This window comes from Cucurbita moschata, unplaced genomic scaffold (assembly GCF_002738365.1).
Source record: "Cucurbita moschata cultivar Rifu unplaced genomic scaffold, Cmos_1.0 Cmo_Scf00017, whole genome shotgun sequence".
Lineage (NCBI taxonomy): Eukaryota > Viridiplantae > Streptophyta > Magnoliopsida > Cucurbitales > Cucurbitaceae > Cucurbita > Cucurbita moschata.
This window is the reverse complement of record NW_019268533.1, coordinates 2,460,415-2,484,941: the sequence shown is the minus strand read 5'-3', so window position 1 is coordinate 2,484,941 and position 24,527 is coordinate 2,460,415. Positions and strand designations below refer to the sequence as shown.

The 24,527-nt window shown below is 33.9% G+C and overlaps 3 protein-coding genes across 3 annotated transcripts in view; 2 read left to right on the top strand and 1 right to left on the bottom strand.

Moving 5' to 3' along the window:
* The window catches only part of LOC111454834 (protein RADIALIS-like 1), a 2,103-nt gene extending 1,801 nt beyond the window's left edge, over positions 1-302 (top strand). The window contains exon 2 of the mRNA XM_023096304.1: positions 142-302. Within this exon, the coding sequence (XP_022952072.1) occupies positions 142-146 (5 nt within the window). The 3' untranslated portion in view covers positions 147-302. The remainder of the gene's footprint in view (positions 1-141) is intronic.
* A 3,036-nt stretch (positions 303-3,338) lies between these two features.
* Positions 3,339-5,422, top strand: LOC111454833 (3-ketoacyl-CoA synthase 4-like; the record flags this gene model as incomplete). Its single annotated transcript, XM_023096303.1, has 2 exons — positions 3,339-4,187; positions 4,878-5,422. Coding segments are annotated over 2 exons (1,380 nt in total), but the record flags the coding sequence as incomplete, so codon positions are not given.
* Positions 5,423-7,732: 2,310 nt separating this feature from the next.
* LOC111455298 (protein RADIALIS-like 3) lies at positions 7,733-8,947 on the bottom strand. Its single transcript, XM_023096903.1, has 2 exons — positions 8,615-8,947; positions 7,733-7,795 (listed from the first exon to the last, which is right to left on the bottom strand). Exons 1-2 carry the CDS (start codon positions 8,875-8,877, stop codon positions 7,768-7,770), a joined length of 291 nt encoding a protein of 96 aa, XP_022952671.1. The 5' UTR covers positions 8,878-8,947; the 3' UTR covers positions 7,733-7,767.
* Positions 8,948-24,527: the final 15,580 nt, after the last annotated feature.

Below are 24,527 nucleotides of genomic sequence, written 5' to 3'. Positions count from 1 at the left end.
AAAAAAAAAAAAAAAAAAAAAAAAAAAAAAAAAAAAAAAAAAAAAAAAAAAAATCAACTTATAAACCAAACCAAACCAAAATTTTCGGTTTTTTAATTATTCATGTTTGATTTTAACCCAATGTTTTTTTTTTCTTCTCAGGATGAGAAACATGAAGCTCCACCATTGTGATGGTGAAGTAATGGAGAATAAAAGAAGGAAAGAAGAACGAACCTTTTTGTCTAATATGATACCTAATATTATTGATTGGCGTCAAGCTCTATGTTAATTGTTATCAACCATCGATTTTGGGAGGGAAAGATCAAAAGGATTATCCCTTCCTTTTTCGTTAGGATAATGAATATTTATGTCCTTTTATAATGAAATTTATAAGCAATATGGTGTACCTTTTTGCCTTCTCAACAATGAAAGCTCTAATTTATGTTTCTTAGTAAGACGCAAAGGAGGAGTACGGGTATTTAAATGAAAAAAAAAACCATATTTAAATGAGTAATTTTAAAAATAACATAAGTATGAAAAACTTAAAAGAATAGAAAGTTACTATCTATACCAACAAGCACTGAGACTCAGACACGACTTAAACTCCTACAAGAGGCAATGTGGAGAATTTTTTGCAATGGGCGAAACCCTGATGGAGCAATGTCACGTGGAGATAGAAGATTTACGGGTCGTGAACTTCTTTTCTCAAAGAAGAAGCAATGACGATATCTGGAAAATAAGAATTGGTTAACTCTGTGTTAAGAGCCGCAATAATACAGAGACAGATGCCACTAAACAAATAATAGACATTAGAACCGTTTTCGTGGATATGCACGAAGAAATATTTGCTTGACACATTATTGAAACTTGCTCTAAAGCCAAAGAATTTAAAAAAACTAAGGGAATATTGGAATTCATAGAAAATTTGTAAAAATAAAATAAATTATAATTAAAAAAAAAAATTCCCTAAATTTTCTTAGATTTTAAAAATCTAAAAAGTAACAAAACAAAAATCAAGATTATTTGGTTTTTTTATTTATTATTTTCTTTTTAATTTAGCCTACGAACATCACTTTCACCTATTAATTTCTGTGTTTTAATGTCAACATTTTATTGGTTTTTGGTGAGGTGGGCGTGTGCTAGTCTATAGTCAGGCTGAGGATACGAATTCGAGCTCACCAAGTAGGTTCATATGCACATATGTGAACTGTGTACGAGAAAATACTATTCATCAAATCCTAATCAAAAAAGAAAATAAAACCTAAGAAATAGTTATGAAAAGTAAGTCTTACCCGTCATGAATTATGTTATATGTGGTTACATTTTTCGATCCCAACAGTACCATCACTTATTGAATATTTTTAAAATATTCATTTTATGTCTATCATTTTTTTAGATGAACACAAAGATCTCATATACATAGGAAGACACCAGCTTACGAGACCAACAAATAAAATCAAGCTAGATAGTTTTTCACATTTACGTCATAGTTCCAATCTTATTTTGAAAGAAAAAGTAAATCGCTATATTTTTACTAATCTAATAGATCATATTAAAACTTTCGAGCTAATTAAAATACACAACATCAAAAAGTAAGTACGAGTTATTGTTCGTACTGTACATCGATGTGATTCTATACACGATTATCTAGGCAAGTCGGTGTTAAATGGGAGAAAATGAGTTTATTAGGTTTAGAAAGTTGTAATAGTGTGTTATATGTCAATTAAAGCACTAGGTCTCTACTCTACCTTAAGTAGAATTGAAATACGTAGAAAAAAAAGTACATAGATTTTCAAAAATAAATTATAAGTTCATATTAACCCGAACTAGGCTTACTCGAACATTCATGAATATCTAAGAATTAGCATGCACGAACACCTAAAAAAGTAACTTTTGATTATGTTAGGTCGATATATCAATCAACCAAAATCTAATCTTTTAAGCATCCTTCAATAACGATTTTATTTCTAATTTTCTAATACCCATATGTTTAACTATTTTTTTCTTGTGCTTTAAAAAAAATTAAAAATCAAACGTGTTTGTGTTAGAAGAAAATACAAGATTACGCAAAATTCTAAATTAATTTTTTGAAACCCTAATATTTTATTTTAAAAAATGTTATAAGATGTTCTTGTTTTTTAAAAAATGAAAAAACGAAAAATGAAAAACAAAAGACGAAATGGTTATCAGACAGGTATCTTATAGAGGCTAAACAATAGTCGAGCAATAAGGGTCAAGATAAATCGAGCAAACCTTGCAAAACAATTGCTTCCTTCCAATGCATCGTTTAATGAACTATTTTAAATGAAAGTTTTCGCATAAAAAAGACACGTCATGCATATGGAACGATTCTATTTCAGTAATAAAATTAGGGTAATTACACCAAACTTCGTTTTCTTTGCTCGAAATCTATCTTTCAAAACCTAAAAAACCTCACTCTCCCATATGTACATTGGTGAACAAGACTTCGTACCATCTTTTTTATGAACTTTAGTACGATTGACTTATCTATTAATTTCAAACCTAATAGATTAATAAAAAAAAATGGCATAATAAATCCAATAACAACTCAAACCCATGACGTGTAGATGTTGTCCTCTTTTGGTCATGACGTATCAACGTCAGCATCACAATTTTTAAAATATATCTGTTAGAGAGAGATTTCTACACCATACTTCGTTCCTCTCTCAAATTGATGCGAGATCTCACATTATGAGTTGATTTAGGACAAATTTGGACATATTTTAGATCCAATGTTCCTAAATTTTTCTACTCAAATAACTCTTATTTAAAATAAGAACCCCAATCATTAATCTTTTTTAACTTTGATTAGTTTAAGTTGTTTAAGTTATTTTTTAAAATTTTTGTTTTTAGTAAAAGTAAAACATACATTTACTTCTTTTCAAATGCCTAATTAAAATTTACGACTTAAAAATTATTTTTAAGAGTTCTGAAAGAATAAATAATAATAAAAAGCGCGTCTACTATTACGTAAATATAATCCGCTTTGACCGATTACGTATGTGTAACAGTCCAAGCCCACTGTTAGTAAATATAATCCACTTTGGTCTATTACGCATCTCCGTCAGCTTCACGGTTTTTAAAACGTGTCTACTAGGGAGAGGTTTTCACACCCTTATAAGAAATGATTCATTCCCCTCGACAACCGATATGGAATCTCACAATATGAATCAATCTGATAAAGTTCTCATCTATTTGAACTCAACCCAATTCAAATAAGTTTATGACTTGACCCAAACAATAACAATTAATTTAGGTCGATTAGGTTAAAACTCATCGAGCTTTTATGAACATCTTTATATATATGTACATTTTCTCTCTTACTCAAATTCATAAAATTTTGTTTGATCCCTCTAATGCCCATTATCATTCTTAAGCCTTCCCATATGAACTCATATGATTTTCTACAGTTATGGCTCCACCACCTCAATCTCCTTATCCTATTTGCCATTTTGGGATACACAATCTTCAAAATGACCCGTCGCAGGCAGGTCTACCTCCTCGACTTCTCCTGCTACAACCACCATCTCCCGCACTCTTCAACCCTCACACTCGACAAATATATAAACACCTGCAAGCTCTACGGCACCTATAATGACACATCCATCGAGTTCATGGACAAAATTCTTAAGCGATCAGGCATTGGCGACGACACGACAGTGCCTACAACTATGACGAGCCTTCGACCCGATTTGTCCCTAGCAGCGTCGAGAAAAGAAGCCGAGGATATGATATTCGATGCCTTGGACAATTTATTTGCTAATAATGTCGATGTTGAACCTGTGGACATCGATGTTCTTGTCGTCAACGGCGGAACTTTTAGCCCGCCACCTTCACTTTCAGCCATGGTTATGAATAAATACAAGATGAGGAACAATGTTAGAAGCTTTAATTTAAGTGGCATGGGGTGTAGTTCTGGATTGATAGCCATTGATCTAGCCAATAATATGCTTCAAGTATATAAAAACAGCTACGCCATTGTTGTTACCACGGAGAACATCACCAATAATTTCTACCCTGGAAATAAGAAGCAAATGTTGGTACCCGTTTGCTTGTTTCGACAGAATTGCACTGCGATTCTTCTCTCGAACCGAAGCTCCGACCGGTGGCGGGCAAAGTATAAGCTTGCCCATTTGGTGAGGACGCACATCGGGGCCGATGACCTAGCATTCAAATGCGTATATCAGGTAAGAATGAAATTTCAATCGACATAAGGTTAGAGTAAAAGAAAGATCATGTGAGATCCCACATCGATTAGAGAGGAGAACGAAGTACCCTTTATAAGGGTGTGGAAACCTGTCCCTAGCAGATGCGTTTTATAAGGGTGTCGAAAGGAATAGCTCAAAAAGAACAATATTTGCTAGCTCTGGACTTCGATTGTTACAAATGATATCAGAGCCAGACACTAGACGATGTGCTAGTGAGAAAGCAGAGCCTCGAAGGAGTAGAAATGAGGTGATGTGCCAGCAAGGATGCTGGCCTTGAAAGGTGATGGATTGGGGGATCCCACATCAATTAGAGAAAATAACAAGTGCCAGCGAAGAAGATGATAGGCCTCGAAGGGGGTGGATTGTGAGATCCCACTTCCTTGTTAGGAAGGAGAACGTACCACCTTTTATAAGGGTATGGAAACCTATTCCTAGCAGACGCGTTTTAAGAACCTTGAGGGAAAGACCATATAAGGGTGTGGAAACCCCGTTTTAAAAACCTTGAGGGAAAACACAAAGAGGACAATATCGGTTAACGGTGACCTTTGACCATTACCGATCATGAGTATATAAATAAGGAATATAGGCCTTTTCGAAAAAAAACTAAAAACATAGATTGAATATTCAATGAGATTGAAACCTTATTGAACATGATAACTTTGGTATTAGGAGGAAGACGATGATGGTATCACTGGCATTGCGTTATCGAAAGATGTCGTGGTCATGGCAGGAGGCGCTCTAAGAAGAAACATCACTACTCTCGGTCCTCTCGTTCTTCCATTACGAGAGCTACTTCGGTTTTCCGTCATGTTTGTTGCTAAGAAGCTCTTCAACCCTAACATGAAGGGTTATGTTCCTAATTTCAAGTTGGCATTCGAGCATTTTTGCATCCATGCCGGAGGGAAGACCGTGATCAACGAAATCCAAAAGAAGCTTCGACTTTCGGCCGACGACGTCGAGGCTTCAAGAATGACACTACATAGGTTCGGCAACGCATCTTCGAGCTCAATATGGTATGAATTGGCATACAAAGAGTGCAAAGGCAAGGTTTTGAAGGGAGATCGAGTTTGGCAAATTGCATTTGGGAGTGGTTTCAAATGCAATAGTGGTGTGTGGGTGGCTCTCATGGATGTCAAGCCATGTCCAAACAATCTTTGGGAAGGTTGCATTTCCAAGTACCCAATACACTTGGATCTTTAGGGCTCTTATAGCCCTTTCTACTAAGAGAGGAGATTAAATAAAGGGTTTAATTATCAACTTTGTTTGTGTTTGTGTAATGGAAATTTCTTGCCTCATATGTAAGGGTTAAGCTTTTATATAGTGTTGAATGATAAAAGAGTATCTTCCCTTTAAATGGGGATTCTAGCTGATTAAGTTATAGTTAACAAGACATGCAATGTAACGGTCTAAGTCCACCACTAGTAGATATTGTCTGCTTCGGCAATCCACCCCTCTTGGAGGTCCAGCGTTCTAACTGGTACACCACTCAATGTTTGGCTCTTATACCATTTGTAATAGCCCAAGTCCATCGCAAGTATGTTGTCTATTCCAGCCTGTTACAAATTGTCATCAGCCTCACGGTTTAAAATCGCACTTTCTAAAGAGAAATTTCCACACCTTTATAAGAAATATTTTATTCCCCTTTCCAATCGATGTAGGATCTTACATGCAAAGACGATTTAAAATCGCACTTTCTAAAGAGAAATTTCCACACCTTTATAAAGAATATTTTATTCCCCTTTCCAATCGATGTAGGATCTTACATGCAAAGACGAAAAAATATTGGAAACAACATCTAGGAATTTGATTTCAAGGATTGAATCTACTTGGAGGAGACACCTTTAAAATTCATGAATGATGTCTTCTCTTTAAATGTAACGACTTGATTTTTCGAATTAATACCACAAATTAGTTTTGAAGAAATTTACTCAATAAAGCTAGAAAATTATTAGTAAGGTTGAAATTGGCTCGGAAAATAGAAAATAGATCAAATTGAAGTGGATTGGATAGGTGAACGCCTCGAAGTTGAACCAGTTCTTCAATCTCATGCCCACCTATGTATTTTTCATTTATGCTTTTCGAGATCTAACATTCAATTTTTTTTTCGATAACTCTTATATTCCTTCACCAAACTTGTAGAACTCATCCAGACGAATTAATGGGACAAGAATCACCTAAAATCATCAACTATACATGAAGAATGTACACTCGGAAATTTTCAACTTTTAACCAAAAAAAACTTATCAAATTCCACGAGGATCAGATCGTGACTCACGGTAATTAGTACATTTAAAAAAATGTTAAATAAGTCATAGATTTATGACTTATTTGATACAAACTTATTTATTAGATATAAAATTGAAAGCGGAGAAAGAATGAAGCCCATTCGTGCAAAAATTCCTTTCACCCACAAAGAAAAAAAAAAGACCAAAAGCCATCTCTTTTTTTAACTTAACGTAAGAACAAAAGGAGTAGAATAAAGCACACTAGGAATAATTGTACTAGATGCCCTCAAAGTTAAGCTATCTCAAGGTCCAACAATATTTTTTTTTAGTCATTTTCCTTCTATTTCTATTTGGTTTTTTAATTAATGGGTTTAGTATTTGATTAATCGGAAGATTTATATTGTAACAATTCATGCTCAGAATTTGAAATCCATATTCAATACCTGTGCGGCAAAATGGTCATGTTACCCACAGGTCCCTTCACTTGTATTGTAATAACCCAATTCCACCTTTAGTAAATATTATCTGCTTTGACCCGTTACGTATAGTCATCAGCCTCACTATTGTTAAATCACATTTGTAAGAGAGAAGTTTCCACACCCTTATAAGAAATGTTTCGTTCCCTTCTTAGATTCATGTTGGATCTCACAATCCACCTCTTTGGAGGCCCAACATCATCGCTAGAACAGTGTTTGGTGTCTTGCTCTGATACCATTTATAGCAGCCCAAGCCCACTGCGAGTAGATATTGTCCACTTTGGCCCGTTCTGCATCACCATCAACCTCACAATTTTTAAGAAGCGTCTGGTAAGGAGAGGTTTCCACACCCTTATAAAAAATGCTTCATCCACATCTCCAACCAATATGTGATCTCACTGAAAAGAAAATTACTCCGAACTAAACACGTTTAATTTTAGAGTTATTATGATTGAGCCACTCAAAAGAAAGTTGCATTTTATTGGTATAGGTAATAACTTTCAATAACTATATTATCCTCAAGACTGCTCTCATTTGAATGTAGTCTCTCTTCATTGATATACCATTACTTTACTCAGATGTCACATCGATATTATAAATCCTTTTTACAAGAGAATTTTTCTCATAAGCAAGAGGACATTATACGACTACATTAGCTTATTAATTTAAGAAATATTAGTTTGAACTTAAATGTTTCCAAAGTTGCCTTTAAATTCTTAAATAAAAAATGATAACATGATGAAATGATAAAATTGTACACTTTTATTTGAGATAAACTTGTAGATTTAAATATGTATGAATCCATCTTGGAGTGAGCCATTTGTTCTTGATGAGAGACTGAAAGACGGCGGTGGCAGTTTATTGCAGCTTAAGATACTTCAGCAGCCTACCAATAGAGCAAATGCAAAGCAAAACATTTTCAATTATCCTTAAACTTTCAAAAGTTTGAATAAGATTTTTAAGCTTCAAAAAGAATTGTCCTTAGTTTTGAATAGAAAGCATTAGTATTTTACTTAAAAAATACTTTTGAATTTTTTAGAGTCTTTCAAAGTTATCATATCCGAGCCCATTGTTACTAGATATTATTCACTTTGGCCCATTATATATCGTCATCAATCTCACAGTTTTAAAGCGTCCACTTTGATCATAAACTGTCACGGCTTTAGTTTGGGCTTCTCCAAAAGGCCTCATGCCAACAGATAAAGTATTCTTTGATTATAAATTCATGATCATTTCTTTGGGACTATCATCATCAAACACCTTCTTTTGAACAAAGTATGACATGATCATTTCCTAAATTAGCTGATGTGGGACTTTCATCCAATACCTCCCCTCAAACAAATTAAGCTATGATCATTCCCTAAATTAGTCGAGCTTGGACTTTCATCCTCCAACAAAAATTTTTTTTTTTCCTAAGTTTAAAGGTTTTCTTTAGTTTCATCTAATTAAACGGCAATTAATACCTACTTAAAATTAGATTAGACAATAGGTCACAAACTAGCCAATAAATTACAATAAATTCAACCAACAAAATACTCTAATAAGTCAAAGTCTCACAAATATCCACCAACCATATAAAAAACTTAACCTAATCACAATATTAACCACATAAACATGTACCCAAAATTGGTAATAAAAAAAAAAAAAAAAACAAGACAAAAATTAAAATAAAGAGGGAAAAAAATCTTTGAACAACTTCACTAACCTCAACTCTTCATCTCCATTGTGGACGCCTCTGTAATTTGGAATAGGAACACGGCCCGACTCGATCCGCAGGAGATCTTCCAAGAGAATCTCGTAATGTCTTTTAACTTCGTCGGCCGACTTCCCACCGACTGCCATGGCGATATTGTGCCATCGCTCAGGCGTCTCTTTGTCGTACAAAGCCAACGCCTTCTCAAACAGCTTGTTTTGCTTGGCTGTCCATGTCGCCTCGGGACGTTGTTGTTTTAAAGAGCTCGAAGCCATTGGCGAAGAAAAGAAGAAAAATTTGGAGATGGGGTTTTGGTTGTTTTGGTTGAGATCCAATGGAGAAATGAGAGTGATTTATATGTGTATATTTGAAGCAAGTTGGAAGAATCTATGTGTCGGCGAAAGGATGAGTGTGACTGGTTTCGCTTTAAGCCACAAGTGTGGAGGTGTTTGAAGATATAAAGTGAAGAATCAACGTTAAAGATGAAAAGGGTGTTTGATTTTTCTTCTTAAAATTAATGGGGTTTGGTTCGATAAAAGTTTCCGAGAAATTATTCGAGGAGTTAGAAGAATTGAGTGAATGATTTTGAACTAATTCACGTGAGTTCAGTTATGAGCTGGTATCGTTAGTCAAGGATCTCGTAATAGAAAATAAAGATACCTTGCAATTTTTATAAGATACATGGGTTACGGGTTATTGCAATGTCCTATATCGAAGATTTGGGTTAGAATACGAAATCGAGATTTGGCACATCATGGCCCTGACATTCCCCTACATCCCATACAACATGGTCATGTTACTAATCTCTCAATTTTAAAATGGAAGACGGGTTACGGGTTACTGTAATGTCTCATGTCCAAGATTTGGGTCAGAATACGAAATTGGGATTTGGCACATCATGACCCCGACATTCCCCTGCATCCCATAAAACATGGTTATGTTACTTACCTCTCCGTTTTATAAGTGAAGACTATCTTCACAGACCGCCACGAATTATTTCAGCATGTTTTTGTTCTCACTTATTTCCTAGAAAAAATAATCAAATAAGGCGTGTATGATCGTAAATATAGTCAATTTTGTCATTTTGAACCTTAATCTTTTAATTTTATCAAATTGTATCTTTGCAGACATACAAAGTATGGCGAGATGAACACGAGCATAACTCAATGATAATTGACATATATTACTTCCGTTGAGTTCGGTATTCGAAGGTTTATACCCAAGTAAATATTACATCCAATAATTTTCATATTATGATTTTTTAGGGACAAAACAAACAAGATTACCTCTCACATGCCTATCTCTATTGTGATGTATAAGCAATGTCTCTATTCTAAAAGGTAGTTCGCAAGTTGTTTTCTTGATTTTTATATGCAAAGCATTTCAATGGAGTGGAATGACGTTTTCATTTCATTTACGAGAAATTATTCAATGAGGTTGTCACAATACCTAATGTATTTAATTAATATGACGACTTCATTGAATAATCTATCACCAACAGTAGAATCCCGAGTTATTACGAAAAAATTAGGTTTTCCTATCGTTATTTCTCTTGAGACAACTAAAATAGCGTCGGGGGAATATAACCCTGTCCTCGGCCCCATTTATCTAGTGGGAAAAAGATGTTCTCCACTCACTCTCTTATTACCTGTTTAAACGGGAAATCTCCTCCCCGATTGAGATAAGTAAAATGGACATCTCTATCGAAAAAGAGTTTTCGGACAAAGTTTTTTTGTCAAGAGAACTTTTATCTAGTATAAGAAGAGGATAGTTTTTGAAATCGAAACCAATCATTCGTTATTTTTCCTTAACAAATTTGATCGTTTATGACCCTACATGAAGATTTCAAATAGAAATTGATTAATGAGCGATAAGAACTAGTCAATACCTAGCACATGGTTCACTTTTTTGAATAGCCTCATGCATTATTATCAAACAAACAACATATTGCCGACTCAAATTCCTTTGATAATACTTCCTATGGTTAGGTGACTTCAATCAACTGGTTAAGACACATGTCTTCAACTAAAAACATGTTATAGGTTCGAGTCTTTCACCTCCACATAAAATCTTCTTTTATTTTGTTCGAGCTCTATTTTTTAAGTAGAGATTCGAAACTCCGATCTCAATTTTGATATCGTTACCTATTTGACTTGAACTATTTCTAAGAGTAAAAACTATTCCAAAAAACAAACACCAATCTTCTTAACATATTTTGTCCTCGCTCACATGCTTCTTATAAGAAAATTCCTAGTAGATCGCTCAACTTAGAATTGCTGAAAGTTAAGCACGCTTAACTTTCGAGCTCCTATAATTGAGCTATCGAGAAATAAAGTGCACCTTTTTTTTCGGTCGCTCAATCATAAAAACTAAACGAATTTGGTTTGAAACAATTTTATGTTAAATGACTTACTAGTAATTTTTCTTAGAAACATTTGAGTAAGAAAAATTATAATAAAAGAATTTCGGTTGATCTGTGGTGACAGACTTCACTCTTAGAAATAGTTCAAGACAAATGTTGGTAACTTAATCATGTCGCACAAGATGTAAGGGAATGTCGGGGTCATTCTAAGTGAAAGAACATTATTAAAAAAAAAAAAAAAAAAATCAATACAAAGCATCTAACAAAAGGACACGAAAACAAAACAAATGTGAAAAAGAATGGTTCGATTTTGATCCTCTAGATCGAATTTAAACCAAAAATAAAAGCAAAGTGGTCCTAAAATGATTGGATAACTTTGTTTGATGTTAGTGATGTCAACATCTATGGGTAGCCATAAAAATGATCCATCAAAGTATAGTCTTAAAATGGCTATAATTTGGGGTGAGGTGGTAAGGGCACACGTCCATAGCTAGTAGATATTGTATTATTTGGGTTTTCTCTCTCGAATTTCTCCTTAAGACTTTAAAACACGTCTGTTACGGAAAGGTTTCCACATCCTTATAAAGGGTGTTTCGTTCTCCTCCCCAACCAATGTGGACCTCCACCAAATCCACCTCCTTCAGGGCTCAGCGTCTTTACTGGCACACTGCCTCGTGTCTACCCCCTTCAAGGAACAACCTCCTCACTGGCACATCGTCCGGTGTCTGGCTCTGATACCATTTGTAACGACCTAAGTCCACCGCTAGCAGATATTTTCCTCTTTGAGCTTTCTCTCTCGGGATTTCCCTCAAGCATTTAAAATGCGTCTACTAGGAAAAAGTTTTTCACACTCTTATAAATGGTGTTTTGTTCTCCTCCCCAACCAAGACGGGATATCACATTCCCCTCGGAGAAGATCATGAAAGGTTATTATAATGAATCAAAATAAATGGGACCTAATCAAAGGAGAAGTCCCCTAAAGTTGGGTGGCTAAAAAGCATATGATACTTGGAGATGATAAAAGGGCACATGTAACAAAAGAAAGAAAAGGATATTTCTTGAGACATGATCCACAAAGTTAATTTTTTACAAAATTAAGTCCGGTTAATGAATGAAATCGAGCATTTGTCGTAATTTATTGGAGACGTGTAAGAATACTTTTAATAACGATTCTTCAAAGAAAAACTTGTTCGGTTCATTTTTTCAATTTTGAGTTTAAAGTAAAGATTACAGTACTTTTAAATTAAAGATTAGGGTAGTAATTTAAAAATCGATACAGGTGTATACGGATTGGATTAGGCTCGGTTAGATTAATCTTTTTGACCAACATGGGAGTTGGTGATCGGAGCAATCCTAAGAGTTCACAACCAACCAAACTCAACCCTCTATTTTTGAGTTGAGCTACGATTGTCAAGTTTTATTATTATTATTATTTAAAAATCCTATTTATCTAACTATATGTTACATTAATTAACCTTTGTTACATAAGTCATATGTTCTTAATTTTTTTTAAAAAAAAAATTAAGATTGAGTTGTAAACTTATTTAACCCAACTAAAAAAACCAAAAAAAAAAATTAGATTTTTCAAAATTCAACCTAATTCAAATAAATAAATAAATAATCTAACTCAACTCAAATAGGTCAAATTATCTTGTCACGTGAACATCCCTAATACACATTGCTAGAGAAGAAATTATTTTCATCGTGATCATTAAAAAAACTGATGTTATTTAAAGCTCCGGAATGGTTTAAATGGGATCATAGGGAGTCCTAATCGAGCTAATTTAAGAATTCAAACGAATTTTATTTTAGTGGAAGAACACATTTTTGTTTACATAAAATAATTGCACAAGAGGGAGAGATGGATGAAGGGATACCGTATGAGATAGGGATCAACACGAGTCTTTTTAGATTGTTTTGCACTTGCTCTCAGACATATAAATTAATTAAATGTTCAAAAATAAACATATAGATATTTTATAAACTAACATTTTTAAAATCAAAATTTTAAATACGATCTGAACCTAACCCACCAAAAAAAAAGTTATGATTGAGATAAGTTATGTTCATTATTTAATAAGAACGGTTTTAGTTGATAAAATTGACAACTCAACCCAATCCAAACCAACCTAATACACGATCTTTTTCATCGCTCCCACATCGTTTAAATAAACTAGCAATATGGCTTTACAAATATTTATGGTGATTGATTCAAATGGGTCAATCCTTCCTGGTCCACAAAAACAATTTGTTGGGCTTAAGAGTATTGGTAGCTAACAAAAAAGAAAAAAAAAACTTATATTAGAGGACTTCAAACGATATTAATCGAGAAAAAATTTATATTATAGGAGTTCAAACTATGACACTCGAGTAAGGTAAGTATATATGAATGAACCAATACCACATTCGAATTAGAACGTTTTTTAAGATAAAATGACTAAGAAAGGTTTAAAATAATTGAAAGTCACTATCTATACCAATAAGATGCACCTTTCTTTTCGATAAAGATATAACACCATTTGATAGTAATTACTTGTATGCATCGAAGTGTTCTAAGCTCTTGTTTTTATGTTTTAGTGGGTAGAACGAGGGAGTTGAACTTAGTGAGAAGGGGACATGCATGTCCTTGGGAGAGGTCGCCCTGGTACACAAAAAGGGTTAAATGACCATTTTACCCTCTTTGAGTTGACTGACCTATTTTTTAATTTTTCTTATCTTATTTTCTTTTCTTTTTTTAATATTTTTCTTTCTGCATCATCTTAAAATTCGGCTCTAAAATTTTCAATAAAATCTCAAAAGTTTAAATTTAAATGAAAAATCGAAAAATTAGTCTCTACAATAGTTTATTGTTGTTTTTTTCTTAAACAAAATTCTCTTTATAAATTGTAAATATATATTCCCATAGTGTCTTTTTTTGTATGAAAACTATTATTTTATTTAACCAATCTCGATAAAAAATAATTTTGGACGAATATATTTTAAAACTAATGAGAAGTATTGAGATTAAAACTTGACAATAAAAAAAAGTACATAGAATAAAATAGAATGTGTATTTCAATAATATATTAAATATATTTATCTGTATCTCGAGCATAGGTTAAGGTTTGGCCTTAAAAAACGAACCCTTAAATTCTATGGTTTTCTTATCTTTCACAAGCTTAGCTAAAATACTCCTAATGATTCCTCACAATAGAACCTTTCTTCATGACACATTGTTTGATTTGTTTATCAATTTGGGCCCCTACATGTCCTTATTTTGAACGGGTGCCCCAAAGGCCCTTCATGTGATCATGTCTCTCTTTTGCTCTTAATTAATCTTATAAAGAATTAGTGCATGTTTGTGAGATCCCACATCGATTGAGAGTGTGGAAACCTCTTCATAGCATATGCGTTTTAAAAACCTTAAACGGAAGCCTGAAAAAAAACACCAAAAAAGAACAATATCTGGTAGTAGCAGGCTTGGACCGTTACCATGTAAACGATATCTGCTAGTAGTAGGTTTGGGTCGTTCCAACTTCAATCTTTCTTTCGATATTTCTTTCTCTTTATCTTCTTGGATTCTAGGAGCTTTGAATTTAATGTTTTAGACAGACATGAAATGTTTTCTTAAATTTTAAATATATGTTTGGTGTTTGGTGTTTGGTGATGGGTGATTGGTGATTGGGACAACCAAATGGATACGATTTTTTATTATCAAAGTTGGTGGGATCAATTGGAGAAATATTAGGTGGAGATTAGATGAGTTCTCTACCAAAGGAGAGCAGCTAGCTGGAATTTTGGATTGAGTTATATAGGACAACCTTAATCTAATCAAATGTGTCCTTTTTCTTTATTAAATCTGATTTGGATGTACTCAATACCAATTTGTAGTTATTACTTGCTTGCATGATCAACTTGATAGAATATTAATCAAGTACAAACAATAATAATGTCGACAAAATGGATCATGATAAAAGGGGTTATATGCATTGTACTAAACATTTTTGTAACGACACGAGGATTCGGATTAGAATTTGAAATCTCATGGCCTCGATATGGCCACGTTACCTATTTCTACCTTCTAAGAGTGAAAACTATCTCTACAATAAACACATGTCCTTTCAGCATGTTTTGTCTTCATTCATATACATCCTAAGAAAATTTTTAAGAAGTCACTCAACATAGAATTGCTCCAATCAAAACATGTTCAACGATAGTTTCTACGATTGAACCAACGAAAAGGAAGGTGCACGTTATTATTAGTATAGGCAGTGACTTTCAATTCTTATAACTCTTTTTTAGTCGTCCTATTCTCATAATATCTCTGATTGAGACGTGGTCTCGGTTCATTCATATAACCTTCCTTTAGTAACAGAATCATAATTTTTACTAATAGAGTGAAACTTAATATTAATTAGATTACTAAAAATAGAAAATAGGTAAATTTTGAAAAAAATTAGATTCATTTAATAATTATTTGATTTTTTATTTTTAAAAATGGTTCTTGTTTTCTCATAAATATGACTTTCATTTTTTTTTTATTTGGCTAAGAGTTGAAATGTTTCTTTAAAATTCTAAGCATGTTTCTTTAAAATTCTAAGCAGATTTCAAAAACCTTAGTCTTAGTGTTTGATATTCAATAAAGATGATGAATAAAAAAAAAACAAAGATATTACTTAACAAAGAGGAGGCACGGGTCACAAGTTGCACAACACCCAGCATAAAAATGCACACTCCGTGATCAACAACCATCAGTTGTCAGCTCGTTGATAAAACGAAAGCTTCAAGCCCGATTTCCAGTAGCACACTCCACATGCAAGCACCACCCGATAAAAAGCAGATAAAGAAAGCTACAGACCCAAAATCTTCCGACCCTTCTCTCTAAAATCTTTAAACAATAAACAACGAACAAGACAACAAGACAAGCTTTTCAAAAACTAAGATTAAAGAAAAGAAGTTGTAAAGTGAGTTAAATTTTTAGGGTTAGAAATGAAAGAGTATGGATGGGGTAATGGGAAGGTGAGAGTGAGAGAGAGATGGGACATTGTGATTTAGTGTCTTTTGGTAGAAGGAGGCAGAGCTGCCATTTATTGTTTTTTTGACCATCTTTTTAATAACTTTGACCTATTTTCCCTTTTGCTTTCCATTCTATATTCAACCAAATAACCCTTTGGGAACCCCAAAAGCCCTTCTCCACTCATTTAATCTCTCCCTATCTCAATTCTTATCCTCTTGTTTCTATCGAGAATTGATCTATTTCATCACTCAGTCGATCTATTTCATCATTCAATTTGTTGATGTAAATCGACCAAATTCACCGCTAATAAATATTATTTTTTTTGGGTTTTCCTTTTCGAACTTATTCTCAAGATTTTTGGACTTTTCAATTATGTATCTATCAAAAAGTGGTTCCCACGCTTTTTTTATAAGGAATTCTTTGATTGACATGGGTGTTAAGAATAATGCTATGATACCATGTTAAGAATGAGAAATAAGAGTGGATTGAAAGTCCAAGAAACATTGGTGGGATCGAAAGTTCGATTACCATTTTAAAATGTAACACCCCAATGCTAGCAGTATTGTCTTCTTTGGGTCAAGGGCTTTCTCTTGCCCGCTACTAGCATATATTGTCATTTTTTATCTTTCCTTTTCGGGTTATCCCTCAAAGTTTTAAAATGTGTCTGTTAGAGAGAGATTTACACACCCTTACAAAAAAAAAATATTTCGTTCTCCTCTCAACTGACGTGAGATATAACATAAAATTTGTCCGACATATTTTTAGATCTTGAATTAATTGTTGATTTAATTTGATATCCAAAAGGCTTATTAAAGCTTCTATTTAAAGCTATAGTAAATGTTGGTATTGACAAATCATAATTGGAAAGTTTTTAACTTTTCAAAAACTCTATCATAGGTTTTTTTTTTTTTTTGTAACTTTTATAAAATGCTATTAAAAATCTAGACTATTTATAGCGTGGGTGACTTTAAAAAAAGACTATAAAATACCTATTATATCACTTTTTTAAAAGCTATGGTAACACCTTTTTTTTTTTTTTTTTTATAATAGATCGAATCTTTATAATATCACTTTCTTTTCGAGTAATATCAACTTTCATTTTATAAGTTTTTTACAATTTTTTTTACTTTAAGGTGAAGAAAACATTGAAGTATTGATATAATTAAATTTACCATTGTTAGATGAACTTGACTCTCTACAATGATATGATATTGTCCACTTTGAGCATAAGCTCACGACCCTTTCAGAAGTCAGGATTTGTCGGATGAAAGTCCCACGTTGGCTAATTTCGGAAATGATCATGGGTTTATAATCAAGGAATATTATCTTCATTGGCATGAGGCCTTTTCGGGAAAGCTCAAAGCAAATTCACGAGAGCTTATGATTAAAGTGGACAATATCATATCATTATAGAGAGTCGTGTTCAACTAACAACCATATTGATTAGCGATTTAACACAACAGGTGTCAAATTAGATCAAAACAGACCGTTAGGTTATAAAAGACAAATCGATCGATGCTAAATTTGATTATATGAATGCAATGAATTAGCTAAGAGGGTTTTGTTCACATTGATTCGATTGAGCATATTTGTGGGGCAACCAAAATAATTCTTCCCTTTGCATAATAGGGGAGAGAGAGGGTACGACAAGTCGTTTTCACTCACTTTTGCTAGAGATTTTGTTGTCAAAGAAAATATGCCATTGCCTCGAGTTGGGGCTATCGTCTCACTTCATTTCCTCATTTCAAACGTCACTTGATGTGACACAAGAATCTTAAACTTCATTTCTTTATTACTTAAGCTCGACTTTTATGTGTAAAAGTTGGGACTCTACCGAGTATCCAGGCGATTCAAAGATTCATTGTCAAACTCGCATCGAGAGATAAAAAGACCCTTTGACGAGGCTTTATAAACTAATAGGAATGGTTAGAGAAGATTATCACCGCTCATAGATATTGTTCGTTTTGGGTTGTTACGTATTGTTGTCAGTCTCACGGTGTTAAAATGAACCTATTAGGGAGAGGTTTCCACACTCTTATAAAAAATGTTTCATTCCCCTCTCCAACCGATGTGGGATCTCATAATCCACCCTTATCCGGTAACATCGTCCTCACTTGCACCAAAGACAGCATCTACTAGTAGTAGATTTGGGTTGTTACAACTTCTCTAATGCCTTGAAAACCTTTTTCTTAATTTTCCCGTTAACCATATCTAAAAAGTTGGTTGGAGTGACACACTGTTTTTGGCCCTTTGCTTAGTTAGTCCCTCTTCAAACCTCTACAAAATTCCGCTCACTCAAATTTTTAGTAGCGTTGTCAAAACTGAACTGACCCCTGTTGTTGTTGAAAAATAGAGAGCTTATTATCCCATCCTTTATAGTCGTGATTACTTTCATGGAAAAAGAGTAGTGATTACTGTCCCACCCTCTAAGCTATAAGCATGCTTAACACAACTTATAGCGTAGAGGCATTCAATCCACATCTAAGTTAAATTAAAGATAAGGGCATGTACGCTATCCTTTCCGACTATGAAATACGAAAGATTTTTTTTTTTTTTTTTTTTTTTTTTTTGACATCGAGCTCTTATCCAATATCTTCTTTTAGATATATGGAAAATAGACATTTTATCTAAATAAGAAGAAAATATTTAATATCCTCTTAAACTTTGAGATTATACCAATTAATATAGATGTATAAATAACAATCCATGTCCACCATTAGCCAGTAGATATTATCCGTTTTGGTTCAGCACTTCACGATTTTGAAACGTGTCTATTACAGACAAGTTTTTACACTTTTATAAGAAAAACTCTTCGTGAGTGCCTAATGTCCTCACTGACACACCGCCACGGTGCGGCTCTAATCCATTTGTAATAGTTCAAGCCCACCGTAAGTAGATATTGTCTGCTTTGAGGCATTACGTATTATTGTCAGCCTCACAGTATTAAAACGCGTCTACTAGGGAAAGGTCTCCACTTTCTTATAAGAAATGTTTCTTCCCTCCCAACCCTTAGCTCACGTGAAATCTCAATATATATATAGATTCGTGTACTTAATATAATGCATGGGAATCAGCAAAAGGAGGAACAAAGATACCACAAAGTTTGATGTGAAAAAAGTGGTAGCAAACGTCACTAATCGGTTGGAACTTGAAAGGCTTCAAATTTTCACAATTTCGATGCCTATCAACAAGATCCATAATAGATATCACTTTTATTTATTTTCTTTTTTCAAATTTTATTTCATTTCGAGATAAATTAAATTTTAATTTATTAGAGAAATTATTAGAAAAATAGCAATCATGACCACGTTTTTGTATAATTTTTGTTAATCTAAACATAACTCGATATACAAATTCGTTCACGACCAAAAGTTGTTTAAGATAGGATGGTAAAATTAACCTAATATACTAGATAAGTTTGATTTCATTTTTTATTTCGTTATAACAGTCCAAACCTACCGCTATTAGATATTGTTCGTTTTTTGGTTCAATACGTATTGTCATCAGTCTCACAGTTTTAAAACGTGTCTATTAGGGAGAGGTTTTCACACTCTTATAAAAAATATTTTGTTCCGATGTGAAATCTTACAATCCACCCTCTTTGGGACTCAACGTCCTCGCTGGCACATCGCTTACCGTCAGCCTCACGATTTTAAAACGCATCTATAAAGAAGAGGTTTCTATACATTTATAAAAAACGTTTTGTTCCTCTCTCCAATAGAAGTGAGATCTTGTACTTTTACCATGCTTATAACAAATTATAAAATGAATTTTTTGATAAGGTCGAGAAAAACAACAATGTCTGACCTCGGATGCAGTCATAAAAAACAACAACGTTGTCTTGTAGCTAAATTATTTACATCAATGGCGTAAGCACAAAGGAATTCCAATCCCTAGGTTGAAATTCAATAATTTTATTAGTAGCTTCTAGCTTCAATAATTGTCCTAAAAATTTGAATATTTTTAAATGAATATTTAACTTATATGAATATTTCGAGGGTAAGGGTATATTATTATTTTTTTCGTTCTTTGAACCCGAACACGTTTAATTTTGCATTGATCTTTCGGTAGAAGCATGTGGAATTTCTTTCTTCTTTATTTGGTGTTTATCTTTCTGTTCCAATTGAATGTGGATCACTTTTATAAACTGTACCTAATGATCAAAGGAAATTCTTGTAAATGAATTTTGTGGCATTGTTGGCATGAATGGAACAAACATCTCTATAATGGTCGTTTGAAGGCTCGAATTCGCATATGTGGATATTGTTTGACACGTTATTAGTTGAAACTTTTTAGTAATTGTTGGATTCTATTCAATAATTTTTAAGATTATTATAACAATAGTTGCTAAATTGTTCCTAAAATGAGTATAATGATTCATTTTCAAAATTCAGATCCAGATTTAGGATCCGAACTCAACACCGAATGTCTCCAGAATTTTTCTACAACATGTTCGGGTCACTTACTCCTCGCTTCTAGGAGTGAAGATTATACACATAAATCAACACGAGTCCATGTTTTATCCTCATTCACATGTATTTTATGCAAATTCTTATAAGGTCGCCCCGAGAAAGCACTCCCAACCCATAACAATGACGAGCCATTCTACATGTGGAAAATGAGGTCAAAAAAAGAGTACTTGAGCTCACTAACCAAGAACAACACGATGAAGACAAGAACTAATCCTATATTATACTCCAATTACCACTTCAAATCTTTATACTTCACTTGTTCTACTAAATAATATTCATCATCGTCGATCTAAATTTAATCGTGCATGGAAAAGCTTATTATTATTGGTGGGCATAGAATGGAAGTATATACATCAATAATTGATCTATATATATATATATATGAATGAAAGATTGGGTCCTCTATCCCTCTCATATTTATTTACCCATCAAGACAAGAAAAAACAAAAGCAAAAGAAAATCTATGGAAGTGTCAAGAAATTAGGGATGCCCATTGTGTATGATCATTACAAATAATTGAAGTAAGTGGAATGAACCTCTCTCTCCTTTTCCAAGAACGAAGATCGCAATCTGTTCGTAAGAGCTCAAGTCCACTGCTAGCTAATATTGTCTGTTTTAACCCGTTACGTATTATCGCTAGCCTCACAGTTTTAAAACACGTCTACTAGGAAGAAGTTTTCACATACTTATAAGTAATGTTTCGTTCCCTTCTCCAATCTATATGTGATCTCACACTATTTCTCTCTCTCCTCAACATTGTTTGTAGTAATCACCTACATGTTTAAAAACCCATTTATCATTCCTATAATGCATTATAATAGTTATCGAAGTTCTATCATTTGATGTCTTTTTTAGGGTTTTCACTCTATCTCTCGACTTGTAGAAGGTATTCAAAGTAGTAGCTGAAATGTGACCAATCACTTTTATGATTACTGAATTTATAATTAGAACGTCGTCGTAACGATCATTTCTATGATTATTAAATTGATGTATGTATGTATTTTTTTTGGTTCAAGTTGTTTATATGTGAATAATAATCTAAGGCACAAAAAGAGCTTGGAAGCTACTTAATTGATATCCAATGAAAATTGCCATAATGGACCACATAGGCCATAGGGCATAAGAGCAACAAAATATTGTGTTGGTTGGGTCTTATTCAAAATATTGCTTCTTTGATTTCTTGCCCCCAACTTTCCCTTTCACTCGTTACCCATCTCTCTCCATTTCATCCACTTGTTTATTTTTTTCTTTTAAGGCTTAATAAATTCGTCGTTGAATTAGTTTGGGCTGAAACATTTTTTTAAAGGGTGTTTCGTTCTCCTCCTCAATCAATGTGAAATATCACAATCTGTCCCCCTTCAGGGTTCATCGTCCTCGCTGGCACTCATCCCTTTCTCCAATCGATGTGGGACCCCACCAAATCCACCCTCCTTCGGAGCCCAGCGTCCTTATTGGCACACCGCCTCGTGTTTACCCTCTTCAAGGAATAGCCTCCTCGCTGGCACATAGTCCGGCATCCGCTCTGATACCATTTGTAACGGTCAAGCCCACCGCTAGCAGATATTGTCCTCTTTGGACTTTCCCTTTCGAGCTTCCCCTCAAGGTTTTAAAACGCGTCTGCTACAGAAAGGTTTTCACACCCTTATAAAGGGTGTTTCGTTCTCCTCCCCAATGGGATATCACAATCCATCCCCCTTTAGGGCCCAGCATCCTCACTAACACCCGTTCCTTTCTCCAATCGATGTGGGACCCCCACCAAATCCACCCCCCTTTGGGGCCAAGCGTCCTTACTGGCATACCGCCTCGTGTCTACCCCCTTCATGGAATAACCTCCTCACTGGCACATAGTCCGGCGTCCACTTTGATACCATTTGTAATGACCAAGTCCACCGCTAGCAAATATTTTCTTTTTTGGGCTTTCCCTTTCGAGCTTCCTCTCAAGGTTTTAAAACACGTCTACTACGGAAATGTTTCCACACCCTTATAAAGGGTATTTCGTTCTCCTCCCCCACCAACATGGGATATCACAAAACTCAACCAAAATCATACAGGTTAGATTTGATTGGGTTGAGTTGATCGAATTTTCTGAACACCTCTAATTTTTTTCTTAAAAAAATAATTGTTATTGATATCTTTCACTAAAATGAATCATATTAATGCAAAGTGGCCCAATATTTTGATGAGAATACCAAGCCAAAATAAAATTATTGTAAAAGAACATCAATAATGGTTGTAAAGTCTTGTGAGAATGTTTTTGGTTCAAACATAAATGAGTGTGAACTATTCATTTTGATCAGCTGAATGTCTCTTTTAATGCAACTTGAGACTATTAATTGATTTGGGCAAGTTGTAAAGTTGTCCCAAATGTGTTCTTTTTCCCCACTATTAAATATACAAGCAAATGTCCCCAATACTCTCGTACTCGTTTTGTCAAATCGAAACCCTAAAATACAATATGGAGACCTCGTTCGATAACGTTTTTGTCTGTCTAGTTGTCTATTATCTCGATTTTCAATATAACCAACCCTTACCGTAGATCGTCGCTTAGCTTTTTAGCCAAAGCTACTTAGATGCCTCCGTGCTGCTAGTCCCATCGTCATTAACTTCATTAACCTAGTAATTTGCATTGTATAATCCCAATATCGACATTTTCTTTCGTGTTTCGCTTGTCATTTTCGTTACCCACAATCCCATGGGTCACGAATTTGTTTACCGATTTCATTTTGGTTTTAGATTCATGAATTTGAAGGACAATTTCGATAACTTCTTTCGGGCTTTTTAGTGAATTTACAATATCTAAATGGGTCTAACGAACTGTAATTTTCAAAACTGCAGTAAACAAAAAATCAAATGATTATCAAACGAGTCTAAAAATTTTGAAAGCAGAGATGAACGAAATGAAAGGTTAGGAGCGTGGGGGCCAAGAAGGTCGTTTTCCATCGATGATGACCACATAGATGGTGATTGAAGGAATCATTATAGAGAGAGAATTGGTCTCATATATATATATACATATATATAAAGGTCTCTATAACGTCTCATGTACAAGATTTGAAATTTAGATTTAGTATCTAATGGCCTCAACATTCCTATGTTCTCTATGTGACATGACTACAATACCTACTTGACTTAAACTGCTTCTAAGATTGATGGCTATCTCCACAATCCAACACGACGTCTTTCTAACACATTTTGTAGAAAGTCATCCAACGTAGAATTACCGAAAAATTTCATATTGTTAGTGAAGGTAATGTCTATCAATTCTTTTAAACATTTCTTAACCATCATATTTTCTGGATCGCTCTCGTTAGAATATGGTCTTGGTTCATTCATTACTCTCCTTTGGTCACAAGTCACAACACATGGTTGACATGGATAACAAACATTATTAGTTGTAACTCTATTTTCGAGTTGGTCGGGTTGACTCAACCAAAAAAATGTCAACCTATTAATCAACTCGAATCTTTCGATTTTCTAAAAATTCAAGTCAACCAACCTAAAAATAAAATTAATCCAGCTCAAACTTATAATTTGAGTTGGGTAGTTCTGGAATAATCTTGGCAAGCATATTTATTAAATAATTGCTCAAGAAAGTTATTATTTATCTTTCTTAATTAATTTATCTGAAGTTAATTAATAATTAATCAATGCTTTAATTAAGAAACAAAAAGACCAAAAAGTACATCACCATTAAAGAACAAGATAGAGACAAAAAAGTGGTTAGTTTGAAAACTCCATTTTTTTTTTCTAATTTTAGAACGCTCCACATCAGACCGTAACACGGCATAAACATCCACCCAAAACTCCGTAATCATCTCACGCGCTCGGACTTTCGTGTGCTTACTCCTCCAATAGGAAGACAAAGTGATCTACACGCGCCAAGATTGAGATTGGAAAAGGGATTTAGAAGTTAGGGGTTTTCTTAATTGTCCTTACATCCTTGGACGGGAAATTTGTAAATTTATGTTTTTTTTTTTCCTAAATATAACTTCTATAATAATGTCAATCATATTCATGAGAACAATTTGACATTGCTGGTTGTAACATGTAAGGTTGGCACGGGGCCGAGATGGGTCGATGATATATTTCTCGTCT